The 15,604-nt window shown below is 31.2% G+C and overlaps 1 protein-coding gene across 8 annotated transcripts in view; it reads right to left on the reverse strand.

Annotated features, from left to right (window-relative positions):
• The window catches only part of LOC132752630 (SANT and BTB domain regulator of class switch recombination-like), a 43,106-nt gene that overhangs the window by 14,588 nt on the left and 12,914 nt on the right, over window positions 1–15,604 (reverse strand). For 6 of the 8 annotated variants that reach the window (XM_060742974.1, XM_060742971.1, XM_060742973.1 and 3 more), the window contains 8 exons: window positions 13,063–13,128; window positions 11,902–11,988; window positions 11,325–11,390; window positions 10,110–10,425; window positions 9,227–9,378; window positions 7,687–7,710; window positions 2,509–2,620; window positions 1,452–1,657 (listed from right to left, as the gene is read on the reverse strand). In XM_060742974.1, the coding sequence (XP_060598957.1) occupies window positions 1,452–1,657; window positions 2,509–2,620; window positions 7,687–7,710; window positions 9,227–9,378; window positions 10,110–10,425; window positions 11,325–11,390; window positions 11,902–11,988; window positions 13,063–13,128 (1,029 nt within the window). The remainder of the gene's footprint in view (window positions 1–1,451; window positions 1,658–2,508; window positions 2,621–7,686; window positions 7,711–9,226; window positions 9,379–10,109; window positions 10,426–11,324; window positions 11,391–11,901; window positions 11,989–13,062; window positions 13,129–15,604) is intronic. The other 2 variants (XM_060742977.1, XM_060742972.1) reach the window with 1 other exon arrangement.

Below are 15,604 nucleotides of genomic sequence, written 5' to 3' on the forward strand. Positions count from 1 at the left end.
TTATGTATACATGTAATTTAGATTTTATCTGAATTACTTATGTTTTCAATTTTTCTACTTTTCTGTCAGTTTTAACAAGAGCTGTCAGTAGGACAGCATGCTCGACTATTCTTAGTGCTTGATAGTAAAAAAAATGCCTGATACAGTTACCTCCTCCTGTTTACAGGTTGGGGTCATGATGGTGAACAAGTGTGCAAAGTTTCAAAGCCATATGTCAATGGACTTTGAAAATATTTGAACTATTACAAAAACTTTAACGTAAATTCTAAGTCGAAAAAGGGGCATAATTCTGTCAAAATGATTGATAGAGTTACCTCCTCCTGTTTACAGGTTGGGGTCATGATGTTGAACAAGTGTGCAAAGTTTCAAAGCCATATGTCAATGGACTTTGAAAATATTTGAACTATTACAAAAACTTTAACGTAAATTCTAAGTCGAAAAAGGGGCATAATTCTGTCAAAATGCTTAATAGAGTTACCTCCTGCTGTCTACAGGTTGGGGTCATGATGTTGAACAAGTGTGCAAAGTTTCAAAGCCATATGTCTATGGACTTTGAAAATATTTGAACTATTACAAAAACTTTAACGTAAATTCTAAGTCGAAAAAGGGGCATAATTCTGTCAAAATGCTTGATAGAGTTACCTCCTCCTGTCTACAGGTTGGGGTCATGATGGTGAACAAGTGTGCAAAGTTTCAAAGCCATACGTCAATGGACTTTGAAAATATTTGAACTATTACAAAAACTTTAACGTAAATTCTAAGTCGAAAAAGGGGCATAATTCTGTCAAAATACTTGATAGAGTTACCTCCTCCTGTCTACAGGTTGGGGTCATGATGGTGAACAAGTGTGCAAAGTTTCAAAGCCATATGTCAATGGACTTTGAAAATATTTGAACTATTACAAAAACTTTAACGTAAATTCTAAGTCGAAAAAGGGGCATAATTCTGTCAAAATGCTTGATAGAGTTACCTCCTCTTGTCTACAGGTTGGGGTTATGATGGTGAACAAGTGTGCAAAGTTTCAAAGCCATATGTCAATGGACTTTGAAAATATTTGAACTATTACAAAAACTTTAACATAAGTGGTTACGCCGACGCCGACGCCGACGCCGACGCTCGGGTGACTGCAATAGCTCTACTTATTCTTATCGAATAGTCGAGCTAAAAAGTTTAAAGTGATGAAAATTAATAACCTTTAATGAATAAAATAAATTCTAACTAAACATAGTAGAATTGAAGCCTTTTTATTTGCTAACATAATCACTCCTAATTCCTATATCCAACACATAAATAAAAAAATTTCATTCTAACATTATATTTTAAATATAATTTATCAAACTTTTTTATACTGCATGATAGCTTAATATAAATAATTTCAATCTCAATGTCAAAGTATATTTTACAGTTATATAAAACATTTCCTGTTATATAAGAACTGAACGAGTTCTTACTCAAAACCAGGAGCATCCATAAGAATAGCTTGCGGATCAATCGTGACCCTTGACTTCTTTAAGCCCCGCCCCTTTCTTGCTGTCCCCTTGGGTTGTTCATCGTCTCCAATCTCATCATCGCTCTCGCCAAAACCAATGTCATCATACTCAAATGATACTTCACGATCAATAGTCAGGGCTTGAAGTCTCGGAACAGGCCTTGCAGACTAATAGAGATATTATGACAAAATACAATAGCAGTCAGGTTTGATTTGAATTAAACAAAGCAAGAAAAAACTTCAACATCACATCAAAATATGATACAATTATCACATAAGTACAAACCTTTGTGAGTGGCGTGGCTGAGTGGTGAATGTATCAGGCTAGAGAGCTAAGGATTGTTAACGGAATGGGTTCAAACCACACCAGGGTCTGAGATTATAAAGAAATTCTCTAAGAGCAAACTCGGATCTCGGATATCTGATGGTCACAAACTGTCACAGACTATATGCTGACCAATGAAATCTCTGAGATTTGAGACGGAACTCAAAACAATGCTTTATAACCTTGAGGGCTGAGAAGACAAAAATTTAACACTCATTGCGAAGCACTGGTTGTTTTCACTGTTTGAGGCCTCAAAAAGGGGGGGGGGGGACAAAATCCCATCAAAACACGTCTATATGAGGGAAAAGGTTAAAGAAATAAATTCTGTAAGAAGTAAACAAAAACTTTGTTTCAATAACCAGCCAATATATAAGATTTCAGGATCATTAAACAGCAAATGACACCTCAGAGATTAATTCAATTTAATGTAAGTACTGTCACTAAATCAATTAACTTACCTTAACACTATATTAAACCACAATATTAACCACTATATAAAATAATGGAATTATCCTGCTTTCAAATAAGATATGTCCATTGTCATTAAAGGGGATATTAAATGTTAGACTCATGAGTAAAGACAATGATCAGGAGGCATTGGGCAAGATTGGTTTGACTTTCTACTGGTTGCAAAATTTTCTAATTTTTTGGTTACTGAATATTATTTAAGCAGACAGTTACTATAAATACTCACGTCTGTCTTTGAATCATCTTCAACTCCGGATATAACGGAGGATATGGCCACGCCCTCTGACCTTGAGTTACTGGCAAATTCTTCATTCGCAAAGACATTCAGTTCCATTTCACTAATGTACATAAACAGAATTATAAATAAACTCATCATTATTCCAACAACAAATTCTTTTGATTTAGCACTTTTTTGTGACAATTTGTAAATTTGCTTGAATATTCAGGACCATTGTTCTTCATTTTTTTTTAAACCTGAAATTCAAAAACTATTCTATTGAAAGTTTGAAATTTCAATATATTAGATAAAAAGGTATGCATTATAAAAATTAAAGCCATTTTTGCATTTTTGAAAGTACAGTTGTACATTTTACAACATAGAGGTTTATAAAATTAAATCAACAAAATATTAAGTCACCATGCATAAAAACAAAGAAATAAGTCACAGTATCATTTTGTTAATGAGATCCTAAGAGTGTGATTACATCTAATAGTGCAATAACGGATTAAGTCCTACTAAATTTAATAGGTGTTAACCCTTTACTTCATGTGATGCTGTAACAGTAACTGCAATAATTACTGAATTAAGATTCTGAAAAGCAAAACAATACAGTTCATTTTGATAAGCTCAATAAATAACTATTATTATAATTTCAAAAAAATTTCTTTAAACAATAAAATTTAATTGTTTACAATATAGGTCAGTCTTAATCTCTATAGTTACTAAATAATTCTAATATTTAATGCATGCGAAATATTCTAATAATTTCATTCTATACTTTACATAAAGATTTATTTGGAGTATAAACTAATATACTTACCATTAGACTGTCAAATCAGTAAGAACTTATTGATTTGTCTATTTGATCAGAGAATCTGTTACTATGATAACAACATGTGCCTCATTTAATGTAACATATAGGTATTAATCATTATTTAATGAGGAAAATCATAAGCTAAGGCAATAAAACTAAAAACCTAACTATTCATTGTAATCGCTTGTATGCGTGTTTGGTTTCTTGTTCATGTGGCTAATGAAGAAAATTAAATAGCTCTATTGGTCAATTCAAATTGAAGGTTTTCAAAATCAACCAATCAGAATCTGATATTTGAGACTGGTCTACTTTTTATTTACAGGAAAAGGATAAATTCTGTAATTGCAGCTACAACTGTAACATTTCCTTATTTATTATTTGTGCACCAGGAAATATACAAGACTTCCTATGAATTGAATCGTCAATAGGCTATATAGCAACAGTTTTGTTTATTTTTAAGTATCTATTTATTATATTTTGAGGGGAGTAAGGGGAGGTGGACTGGTTAATTCACGTTAGTTTATAGCAAGTACTGCTGTACAAAAAAAAGAAGAAAGGTGCCTCTGTGTGAAATACGGTATTTCAGGCATCTGATTCAAACAAAATTTTCATAATCTTACTGGAAAAGCTTCCTGACATAGAAAAGAGTTTCAAAATTGCTTTGGTGATGGACAAGAGTTTAATAGTCAGTGATTTTAATCACTTAGTGATGGAGGTCTATTATTATTGTTTAAATCCACATATTAAAACATTAATATATTTAAAAGCAAATATAAAAATTGTCAATTTCAGAAATAAAATTGAAAAATTATAAGAGATGTTATGTTCGAGTAATTCATAAGAAGTTTTAATGTTACATTAAATGGTTAGAATTGTTACCATAGCAACAGGAAAGTTGTGTTCATACAATGACTTTAGAACAGTGGTTTTAGATTTCTATAAAAAACAGTGGTTTTGATACTAAGAGCATCTAAAAAAAGAAATTTTCAAAAAAAGAAAAGTAAATATCAGGAACGAAAGAAAAATGCAAACTAACCCTGAGAAGATAATGTTTTCATACTTTAAAAAGAAAATATATTCCCAAGACCCAGTGGGAGAAAAATTTTTAAAAACCCAAGACCCCGGGATGTGACTGTGCCCAAAAAACGGTTGACTATACATGTATGTCTACTTTTACTCTTTCCCTTCTGAAATTTCCTATATGGACTTGCCGGAATTCAATTTTGGAACAGTCCATTATCAATTTTAGTGATATCAAGATGGCAATTTTAAGTTTGTTGTTTGTATGTTGTAAGTACATAACCTAGTTAGACTGCAAAGATGGGCAGGCTGACCTAGGACTATTTAACTGGAGGTAAAGGCAGTCCACTTTTACTTTTAGGATTCTTTTATGGTTCAACTGTGCGCAGAATATTGAGCAATACATTTTCAAAAGTTTGAGATTAAAGGAAGTTTAAAGTTGAATGAAATGTACGAACATAATATCTGTGCACAAAATTTTCAGGAACGTTTTTTAAAACTTTGATGTGCTAAAAGGCTAAAGGGAATACAGACTACACTAAATCTATTCCACATTATGAATTCAAATAATCACTTATAACTTTAAGAAATTCTAAATAAATCATGCTTGTCAAGAACACAACTAGGGTTTAGTTTACAAAATGTTCGTAACCTCGAGGCCTGTTAGGAGGGTTTACTATAACAGACTCATTACCAGATCAGACACCTGGTATCTTCTTTGACAATCGCCCTTTATTTATTTTTTATCCAAATTAAAAAATTATACTAACAATATTTTCAGCAGACGACAATTTTCCCCAGCGTGCTTAAGGGTTAAACATGCAAGAATCTATCTCTGACAAGTTGAGACTATAATCATGTGAACATGCTGATATAAGATCTACCACTACCACTTCCTATACTGTAAACAACATATCGAAATATAATCGCACCATTAAGTTTGTACAATCATTCTTCATTTTAATTTCGTACAAATATCTTTGCACTTAAATAAGGTTCAAATATTTTTGCACCTTAATTAGGTACAAATAGCTTTGCATTTTATTTAGGTATATGTACATGTACAAATATTTTTGTACTTAATTTTGGTATAAAAAAATCTTGGTAATCACGTATCTTTATGGCACAATATCTTCTGTACCTAACTAAGGTTCACATATTTATTCACTTAAATTAGGTTCAAATATTTAGGTAAAAAAAATTGCTCAAACTTGTCATAAAAATCAAACCAAAAGCCTAATAAAACCTGACCAAAGTAACATTTTGTAGGTGTTTTTTTCCCCTATCAACTAAGGCTAAATCATACTGTTTTTTAACTTCAGCTTTTTGTAAGTGTTTTAGCTACAAACATCTTTTTTTACAATAGCTTAACATCAAACTTACGGAAGAGTTATACCATACAAGTTGATAAGACATTGAAATAAAGGGCAAGAATATCTCTTTTGTAAGGAACCACTGTAAATAATAATAATAAAGTCTTAAAGCCTACAGCATACATGTGTAATACAAGAATATCTGTAACATGGACAGATGCTACCCCAATGCAGAAGCTAAAATTAGAGCTTTGCTGTAAGGAAAATGTATTTATAGTCCTAGTGACCTTGACAAAAATGAAAATGTTAAAAATATGACTTATTGTGAGGAAAATCTATTTATAGTCTTAGTGACCTTGACATAAACGAAAATACTTAAAATATGGCTTTACTGTAAGGAAAATCTATTTATAGTCTTAGTAACCTTGACAGAAATTAAAATGCTTTAATATGGCTTTACTGTAAGAAAAATCTATTTATAGTCTTAGTGACCTTGACACAAATAAAAATGTTAAAAATATGACTTAATTGTTAGGAAAATCTATTTATAATCTTATTGACCTTGACATAAACAAAAATACTTAAAATATGACTTTACTGTAAGGAAAATCTATTTATAATCTTAGTGACCTTAACATAATCGAAAACGTTAAAAATATGTCTTTACTGTAAGAAAAATCTATTTGTAGTCTTAGTGACCTTGACATAAATGAAAATGCTGACAATATGACTTGACTGTAAGGAAAATCTATTCATTGTCTTAGTGACCTTGACATTAATGAAAAGACAATCTATTTACAAAAGGAATGAAAAAACCAGCAACTATTTGAAATAACATAAAATAATCAGGGAGCATAGAAAATGTGCAGAACATAAAAAATACATATGCTGTGTAAGTTAAAGAATGTGTAAGAAAAAATATATATGTCCTTTTCAGACAATAGTGTGTGCAAAATTATAGGGTATGTATATATTTTTAAAGCAAATTTCAACAATTGTGTTAATTTATCTATGTGTTAACTGAAATACATCAATTTTTGAATTGAGTAAGCTGAGTTTTATTAATACATAAAAAACATCTAAGAAATTTCCCACTTATTATGCTAAATTTTAGCAACTTTATTCATAAATACATTCACTTTGGAGGAAAACATAACCTTAATCTTTTAATTGTATCAAGATCTATAAAAATGTCTGAAGAAACATGTATGGTATGCATATTTTCATATGGAAGGAAATTGTGCCAAAGGTTAGAAAAACTAGAAATGTGTCAACAGGACAATAATGTCCCCATTTCATTTGTTGTCACACATATCTACATACTTTTGTGTCTTAAGTTATTGATTAGACAAGTGTCATGTGTCACTTTGACCATGACTTAATGGCAATTAAATAAGGGTCATATACTGGCCATGGGTAGAGTCACTTTGACTATGACCTAATGACCTTTAAATCAATAGGAGTCTTGTACTGGCCATAAGTACTGTCTTGTCTAAGAGTAACAAACTTAAACTTCATCCTTCTCAAGATATTGATTGGACAAGGGGTTTTTACATATTAAGTCCCAGTGACCTTGACCTAATGACCTCAAAATTAAAAGGGTTTTCAAAAGGCCATGGACAATTTTAAAAAAATCAGGGTTCATATGGGCAATGTCCCTACCAAGTTACATAAACCATTGCTTATTTCTTTCCATGTTATTGGTCAGACAAAGCATACATATGTACATATGGTCAGACAACTTTAATCACAAAATACTCCCCACTTTTTCAGTTGCAGCATAAGAGAAGAGAACAAGAACTTATTTGATCCACAAAATGGAGAAAAAAACACCCAGATTTGACATGGTTCCCTACTGGTACCCTGCAATTGATGTTTATATAGTGAAAAAATAAGCATTTTATATGTATATGATGCTTAGATTGTGCAAAAAATTAAGCATTTTATCTATAAATTAGGCTTAGGTGAAAAAAATAAGCATTTCATATATAAAAATTGGTAAAAAAACAATAAAGCTACGATAAAAATATTTTTTACCCAGTCATCCAATCATTGTATTTCCTACAGGTAAATGTGAGTCAATTAATAAAAAATCTTGGTGACTTTATCAAGGTTCAGAACTGTTTACAGGAGATTATGTGTCAGCAGTCAGATAGCTCAGTCGGTAGAGCCACGGAACGGTATTCCGAGGGACGAGAAGGTTGCACATTTTTCTCACCCTAACATAACTATTTCAACAAAAATACACAAGAGATCTAAGACCATATGTTAAATTAAAGAAAAAAAAGAAAACAGAACCCCACTCACCCATATCAGGGAGTTTTTAAAAAGTTTAAACAATTTTGTAATATCGACTACAGAAACTAAATTAATGTAAAATTTGATACTCATGGCATTTTACATATACATGACCTCTTACTGTAAATCCTTGTTATTAAAGAGATTATGGTTGTTAAATAAAGCCATTTCTGTCAGGAAAGTTTAACTGTTAATTAAGAGCAAATACCAATTATTACTTTATATAAAAACCCAAAACTGTTACATTAGACAATAAATAGTTATATGCTAGTATGGGCAACAGAAAATTAGTGGTTCTTCAAATTTAAAAAAAAAAATTCTGAGAAAACAAGTTTAGGCTAAATGTAACCGGAGCAATTAATAGATAATCATCCTATTTTAGACATTTCATATTTCAATCGATCAATCAAATGATAAAAAGACAATTTAAATCCAAACACACAAAACCAGAATTCACCGCAATGCAACAAAACTAAAGCCTATATTTACTTAACAATTCCTAAAATGTACCGACGAGGGGAAAACAGGAATTTAGAGCCCAATCAAAACACTTAGAAAACACAATGAACAAGAATTCTACACACTGCCACAAACTACTGTACCAAATTAGGCCAGGACCAATTTTCTATAAAGTTTTGAGAAAGTATTCTAAAATATGCTAAAACTGAGTCTTAAATTCTTTTATTATTAACATATGATCTATTTTTTCCAAGAAAGTTAGAAAAAAGTTAATGAAGATATTTATTCAGGATCTGTTAACCAATTATATAAAAAATAAATATTTTTTGCGTACACATAAAAGTTTATTATTACAAATGTCAGCATACTTTCAGATAAAGAACGTTCATCAATTTTATCTTACTTTTCAATTCACAGCTAATTCTAAACTACTCGGTTCAAGGTATCAAATAAAATTAAATCATGCAAATAATCACTTTAACAAAATGAGTTACTCTCAGAGACGAAATGTCAATGAAAGATCTTGAGAAAGATTGCTAAGTCCTTTGTACTTTGAGATCGAAAAAAGAGAGAAAAAAAGAAGGAACCGTTCTCTAAGAGTGTGTCTATAAGCTTATAGCTTTCTACACAATTGAACTAAGGTAATTTCTTTATAAACTACACTAAACTCAATTGAAATTTATGAAAAAAATGAAATTTATGAAAAACAAAATTTTATGAAAAACAAAATTTTGAGACAATTTTAATTCGAAAGTTGTGAAAACTTGGTCCTGGCCTATTTAATGGACAAGGAGATGTGGGCTGGTTGCTATATGAATACCTGGCGTCTGAAAGTCTTTGATATGGAACACAAATTACATCACGATGTGACAATAAATCATCATTAACTTTGTTTAACTGACTCTGGAGGTCATTCTCACTGCCCGGATTCACCTGCGCTACGTTCACCACGTGGTCTCGAACCCTGCATCCCTGTGTAATCAAAGTTCATATTCATACATGTTTATGAGTTATCAAGGTATTATTTTTCTTAGTTTTAAGTATAGCATATTATTAATATTTGATAATTTACGCTTTCCATGCCTATGATATGGAGTATGCCTGCCCATTTACGTACATTACAATCTATTTGCCTAAAAGATAGGTATCTCCATCTATGGAATATATATGTATAAAATGATTTGATTATTATTTTGCATTTTTTATTGTAAGTTTGGTAGGAAGTTCCGGAAAAAATTATTTTATTGTAACTTCTTCCTTCCTTCCATGAACGTTTAATTATAAATTCCAGATATCATAAAATAAAGTAAACGTAAGCATCTAAATGTGATCTAAATTCCTTTGAACTCTTAAAAATAAAAAGTGTGAGCACTTAAACTCAAGGCACAAACTATTTAAATGTAACAGTAATTTCTTTATATTTAACTCCATTGGGACCATTTAATACACCTGAGACCATTTAAGTTTGTACATGTCACATGGTTTATTATTAAAAGGATTTTCATCATAATATTCTCTTATCTCTAGAAAAGAATATTAATTTTGTAGACTTATCACATTCTCTAGAAACCAATATATGTAGACTTTATCATTTTCTCTAGAAAACAATATTTGTAGACTTTATAAAATATTTTTGTAGACTATCATTTTCTCTAGAAAACAATATTTGTAGAATATCCTTTGTGTGAACCCTATATTTATACCTTGTTTTGCTGTGTTGGATCAAACCTGAGGCATTTTTGGTGACAGCAAGGGTACGTCCCAACATAAGACGAGCTGCTCATTTCATTATCGTACCGAGGGGGTTCAGGATGATATTTACAGTGACCATAGTCAGTACACGAGAACGTCTCCCCACAGCGACTACACATCTGATAATGGACCGTTCCCCACATCCGCCAGTAAACTTCACGCCATGATTTAAGCTGTGTTTTTAGATCGATAAGATACTGGTTAACGTCAAATGTCGGATCCCGTATATGACAGAATGTTAGCTGTCCTCTCTTATCTATTGTCATCCTGAATAGCGTAAAAAAAAAAAACTTGTATCTTTTCTTACATCATAGTTTAAACAGACGAGTCTTAAAGGCCCATTATGCCTTAGAAATGCAATAATTTTTATTTCTCAAAAATCTTTCTATCTTTAGTATCTTGTCACAGTTTCCGAAAAACAATTCTTTTGCCATTAACATAAACTATCTTATGCTTATTTTGCGGTGTTTGCAAATGGTTTATTTAGTGAATTAGTACCTTGTATGGAAGTCAAAAACCTTCTGTGTTTACATTTTGCTACCTTAACAACACATCAATGATTGTTCAATGATACTTTTTCCGGCTGTTGAATATCTTGTATGCTCTAAACATTTATTAAAACATAATCAAACACAAGTAAGGCACTTCTAAATAATTGCAAAAATATGGATTTCTGAGGCATAATGTGTCTTTAAAGGATTCAAAATCTGTACAATAGCATAATGCAGTGTCCATTCTATGAGGGAAGATTCACTCATATATTTGAGAATTCCCCCTTTTTTCAGAGACAGGGGGAAAATTTTACTAAAAGAAAGAAGGAAAAAGATCAACAAATGTAATAAATTCTCATTTTTCGAAAAAAAAAAATCCCCCCCCCCCCACACTGTGTTTTTGAATCCTAGAATAGAATAGACACTGATTATGTGTAAAACAGTTTTAGCAAAAAAGATTCTTTGAATATAAGACAGAGAAAAAATTTACCAAAAGAAATATTTAATTAAACACTGACATTGCACATATGTCATCAGTTTTATTGAAACTTTACAATGTTTTATTCTTTTACTTTTAATTTTTTATACTTTTTATCTATGAACAAACAAAAATTCTTTGGATTATAGACAGACCAATATAAACTGAAGTGATATAAATAAACAGTTCTAACTAACCTGCTTGGCATACATTTGACTTTTCTCTCCAAGTTTCTGGTCAGCATCTTTTTACATATTGAGCACCTTCAAAAATAATAATAAAATCCAGTACTTTTGATGAAATTTCTATTTGACCAAAAAACATGTATAACTCATTAATTCATATGAAATTTCTATTAGCCCAAAATATAATTCATTAATTCATAGGAAATTCATATCAGACCAAACTGTAACTCATGAATTGATAAGAAATTCTATTGGAACAATATATAATTCATAAATTCAAATGAAAATCCTATCAGGGCTTAAAATATAACTTATTAATTCATATGAAATTTCTATTGGAACAAAATATAACTCATAAATTTTTAAAGAATTTCTATCGAACCAAAATATAAAAGCCAACTTATAACTCTTGAATTCATAAGAAATCTCTATCAGACTTAAATATAACTCATGAATGCATATAAATTTCTATTGGACCGAAATATAACTCACAAATTCATATGATATCTTTATCAAACCGAAATAAAACTCATATGAAATTCATTTGAAATTTCTATCCCTCCAAAATATAACTCCTGAATTCAAATACCTGAACAATGTTGATGCATTTTCTAGACAGTCCTGGTTTGTGAAATCTGGCTCAAACAACTTCTCAAGTTTCTTTGCAAACAATTTACTGAAAATTTGATAACAATTTAAAACATAAAATTTTAGCATTAATAGAGTATAATTTGTCAACTTAGTGCAATAACTGCTTAACTCCTATTAAACTTCAGAGGGACTTAACCCGTTTTTGCACAAAAGTGACGATTTGGCTATAACTCATTAATAGATTAAAACAATCCAAACAATTTGATAATTGAAAAAAAATCATCAATTAAGTTTATATCTGATACAAATAAATTGATACATTTGCAAAGATCCTAAAATTTTGCCCTCAACCTTTCAACAAAATTATAACATAAAGTCGAATATCGGCAATATCAAGTCAGATTTGCATGGCCTACTGAGATAAAATACATTAATCACAAAATAGTGTTCATCTTGTTTAAGCTTAACATCAAGATAAATTCTTGACCTTCCTGAGAAAAATAAATAAATAAATCTTATCCTGCAACACAATTTTTTCATGGTTTTATTTCATAAATATGATGCTCAAATTAAGATTTGTCAATATTATAAGTTCCAATAAGCATTATTTATAAAGATATTACCCAATTTAACATTTCAAGTAAATAAAGGGAGGTAATTAGAAATTTATTTTCTATAAATTCTAAGTCAACTTTTCCAATAAGAAATGAATGCATGTAATTTATTGATTAAATATAATGTGCACAAATATTTGCAGTGCACATTTTACATATTCTTCGATGTTTAAAAATTGTTTTCTTTGCATAATTATATACATATATAATTTTTTGCAAGTGTGGTATACACACAGTAACAATATCAATCACAAAACATATTGTTTAAAAAAAACTTCAAGATCAAAAATCTTCTTTTTTTCATAATACAAACAAAATGTTCTATCTTATTATGAAAACAAAGTTAATGATTAAAATCTAAGAATTCTTTTAGTATGGTTGTTTAAACATTTTACACAATTATTAAGTCAAGGTTTAAGCAGTTAGCATTTTTGTTAACCAATTGACACCCCCAATTAATTGATTTACACCATAGTTGCAAAAAAAAACAAAAAAACTTTGATAAGTCTGGAAGACAGTACAGGTATATATAAAACATAATATACCTTTTAAATTTGTCTTTCCTATCCTTTATATCATCAGCTTCATTGTGTGAAAATAAATCAGCAATTCTGAAATCGGGAAAGAAAAAAAAAGTCACTGTAAATAAAATGAGCCACCAGAATGAGGTTATTATAGTGCCAGTTATTACCAGAAACTCATTTATATTCTGGTGGGCAATTACCTGTGTTGCTGGATTCTAAACCAGGATAAACCTGTATTTACCTTTTAAACATGAACAATTCCAATTTGTTCTCACTCTTTCCACCCTGAATATCTTAAATGGACTTGTCCATCTTTTAATATGGACAAAACCATTCAACATTTTCAGGGGAAATTCTAAAATATGCACTGAACAAATAATAAACAGTGCAGACTATTATCAGATAGTACAGACATAACAACTAATTTTGGACTGCACTGATCATTACTGTGTATAACAAAATTCTACCGTTTGTCATGTGACATTTGGGCAAGAAAACCTTGCACTGTATAAAAAGCAGTTATATGATGCTTACAGCTCAACATTTAATGGGAAATCAAATCAAGAAATATATTCACATGATAAGCTATATACATTAACCTGCTATATGTCTATAATGGATCAGTCAAGCTTTGAATTTGGAACAGTCCATTCAAAGTTATAGAGATTTCAATACTAAAATACAAAAAGAGGCCCATGATGGCCCTGAGGTCGCTCAGCTGTATATAGCCCCCCCCCCCACCCCCCAACGTTGCAAGGCCAATTTTAACCCAAGGGCTTTTATTTGCACAAACTTTGTAGACACCCATAAGAAGATGTTTCATGCTAAACATCTAAGCTCTAGCTCATTGGGCTTTTTAAAAGAAGATTTTTTTTAAGTTTTTACTATACACATATAGTTAAAAACAATGACACCCCTGGGGCCAGGCCAGTTTTGACCCCAGGGCTTTTATTTGAACAAACTTTGTAGACACTAACTAGAAGATGTTTCATGCTTAATATCTAAACTCTAGCTATTTGGGTTTTTTCAAAGAAGATTTCAAGTTTTTGCTATACACATATAAGGAAAAGCAATGATCTCCGGGGCGGGGCCAATTTTGACCCCAGGTCTTTTATTTGAACAAACTTTGTAGACACTCACTAAAAGATGTTTCATGCTTAATATCTAAACTCTAGCTATTTGGGTTTTTTCAAAGAAGATTTTTTGAGTTTTTCCTATACACATATAAGGAAAATCAATGACCCCCTGGGGCGGGGCCAATTTTGACCCCAGGGCTTTTATTTGAACAAACTTGGTAGACACCTATTAGAACATGTTTCATGCTAAATATCTTAACCATAGCTCTTTGAGTTCTTTAAAAGAAGATTTTTTAAGTTTTTACTATATGCATATAGGGAAAATCAATGACCCCCGGGGCAGGGCCAATTTTGACCCCAGGGCTTTTATTTGAACAAACTTGGTAGACACTTATTAGAACATGTTTCATGCTAAATATCTTAGCTCTAACTATTTGGGTTCTTTAAAAGAAGATTTTTTAAGTTTTTACTATATGCATATAGGGAAAATCAATGACCCCCGGGGCGGGCCAATTTTGACCCCAGGGCTTTTATTTGAACAAACTTGGTAGACACCTATTAGAACATGTTTGATGCTCAATATCTTAGCCATAGCTCTTTGAGTTCTTTAAAAGAAATTTTTTTAAGTTTTTACTATATGCATATAGGCAAAATCAATGACCCCCCGGGGCGGGGCCAATTTTGACCCCAGGGCTTTTATTTGAACAAACTTGGTAGACACCCATTAGAACATGTTTCATGCTAAATATCTTAGCTCTAGCTTTTAGGGTTTTTTAAAAGAAGATTTTTTAAGTTTTTACTATATGCATATAGGGAAAATCAATGACCCCCTGGGCCAGGGCCAATTTTGATCCCAGGGCTTTTATTTGAACAAACTTGGTAGACACTCACTAGAAGATGTTTCATGCCAAATATCTAAGCTCTAGCTCTTATGGTTTTTTAAAAGAAGATATTTAAAGTTTTTTCTTTCGGTTGCCATGGCAACCAGAGTTCTGCATGGAATTAAATTCTTTGAACAATTTTTAAAGGTGACCACCAAAGGAACATTCCTGTGAAGTTTGGATGAAATTGGCTTAGTGGTTTATGAGGAGATGTCATTTAAAGTAAAAGTTTACGGACGGACGACGGACGCCGGACGGACGTCGGACGAAAAGCGATCACAAAAGCTCACCCTGACACTTGATGACAGGTGAGTTAAAAATTAGGCTGCCCAGTAAGTATAGGTTCCCTCGTTAGGCTGCACAGATGTGCTGGCCTGGCTATTTACTGGTGGAACTATAAGATGTTCAGAATGGCAAAGGCTAATCTGTTTTCAGCTAAAGAAGGTTAAACAATGACTTTAAATGTTTTTCTATTTTTAGCTCTGGTGGCCATCTTGTTCTGCAAACCGGAACAATTTGAGCAAATTTTATAATAAGCTATCAAAAGATCATTCCTGTACAGTTGAATCAAAATTGACCAAATAATTAAGGAGGAGATCTCATTTA

The sequence above is a fragment of the Ruditapes philippinarum genome, unplaced genomic scaffold (assembly GCF_026571515.1).
Source record: "Ruditapes philippinarum isolate M1 unplaced genomic scaffold, ASM2657151v2 ctg2789_1_1_1_1, whole genome shotgun sequence".
In the NCBI taxonomy this organism is placed as follows: domain Eukaryota; kingdom Metazoa; phylum Mollusca; class Bivalvia; order Venerida; family Veneridae; genus Ruditapes; species Ruditapes philippinarum.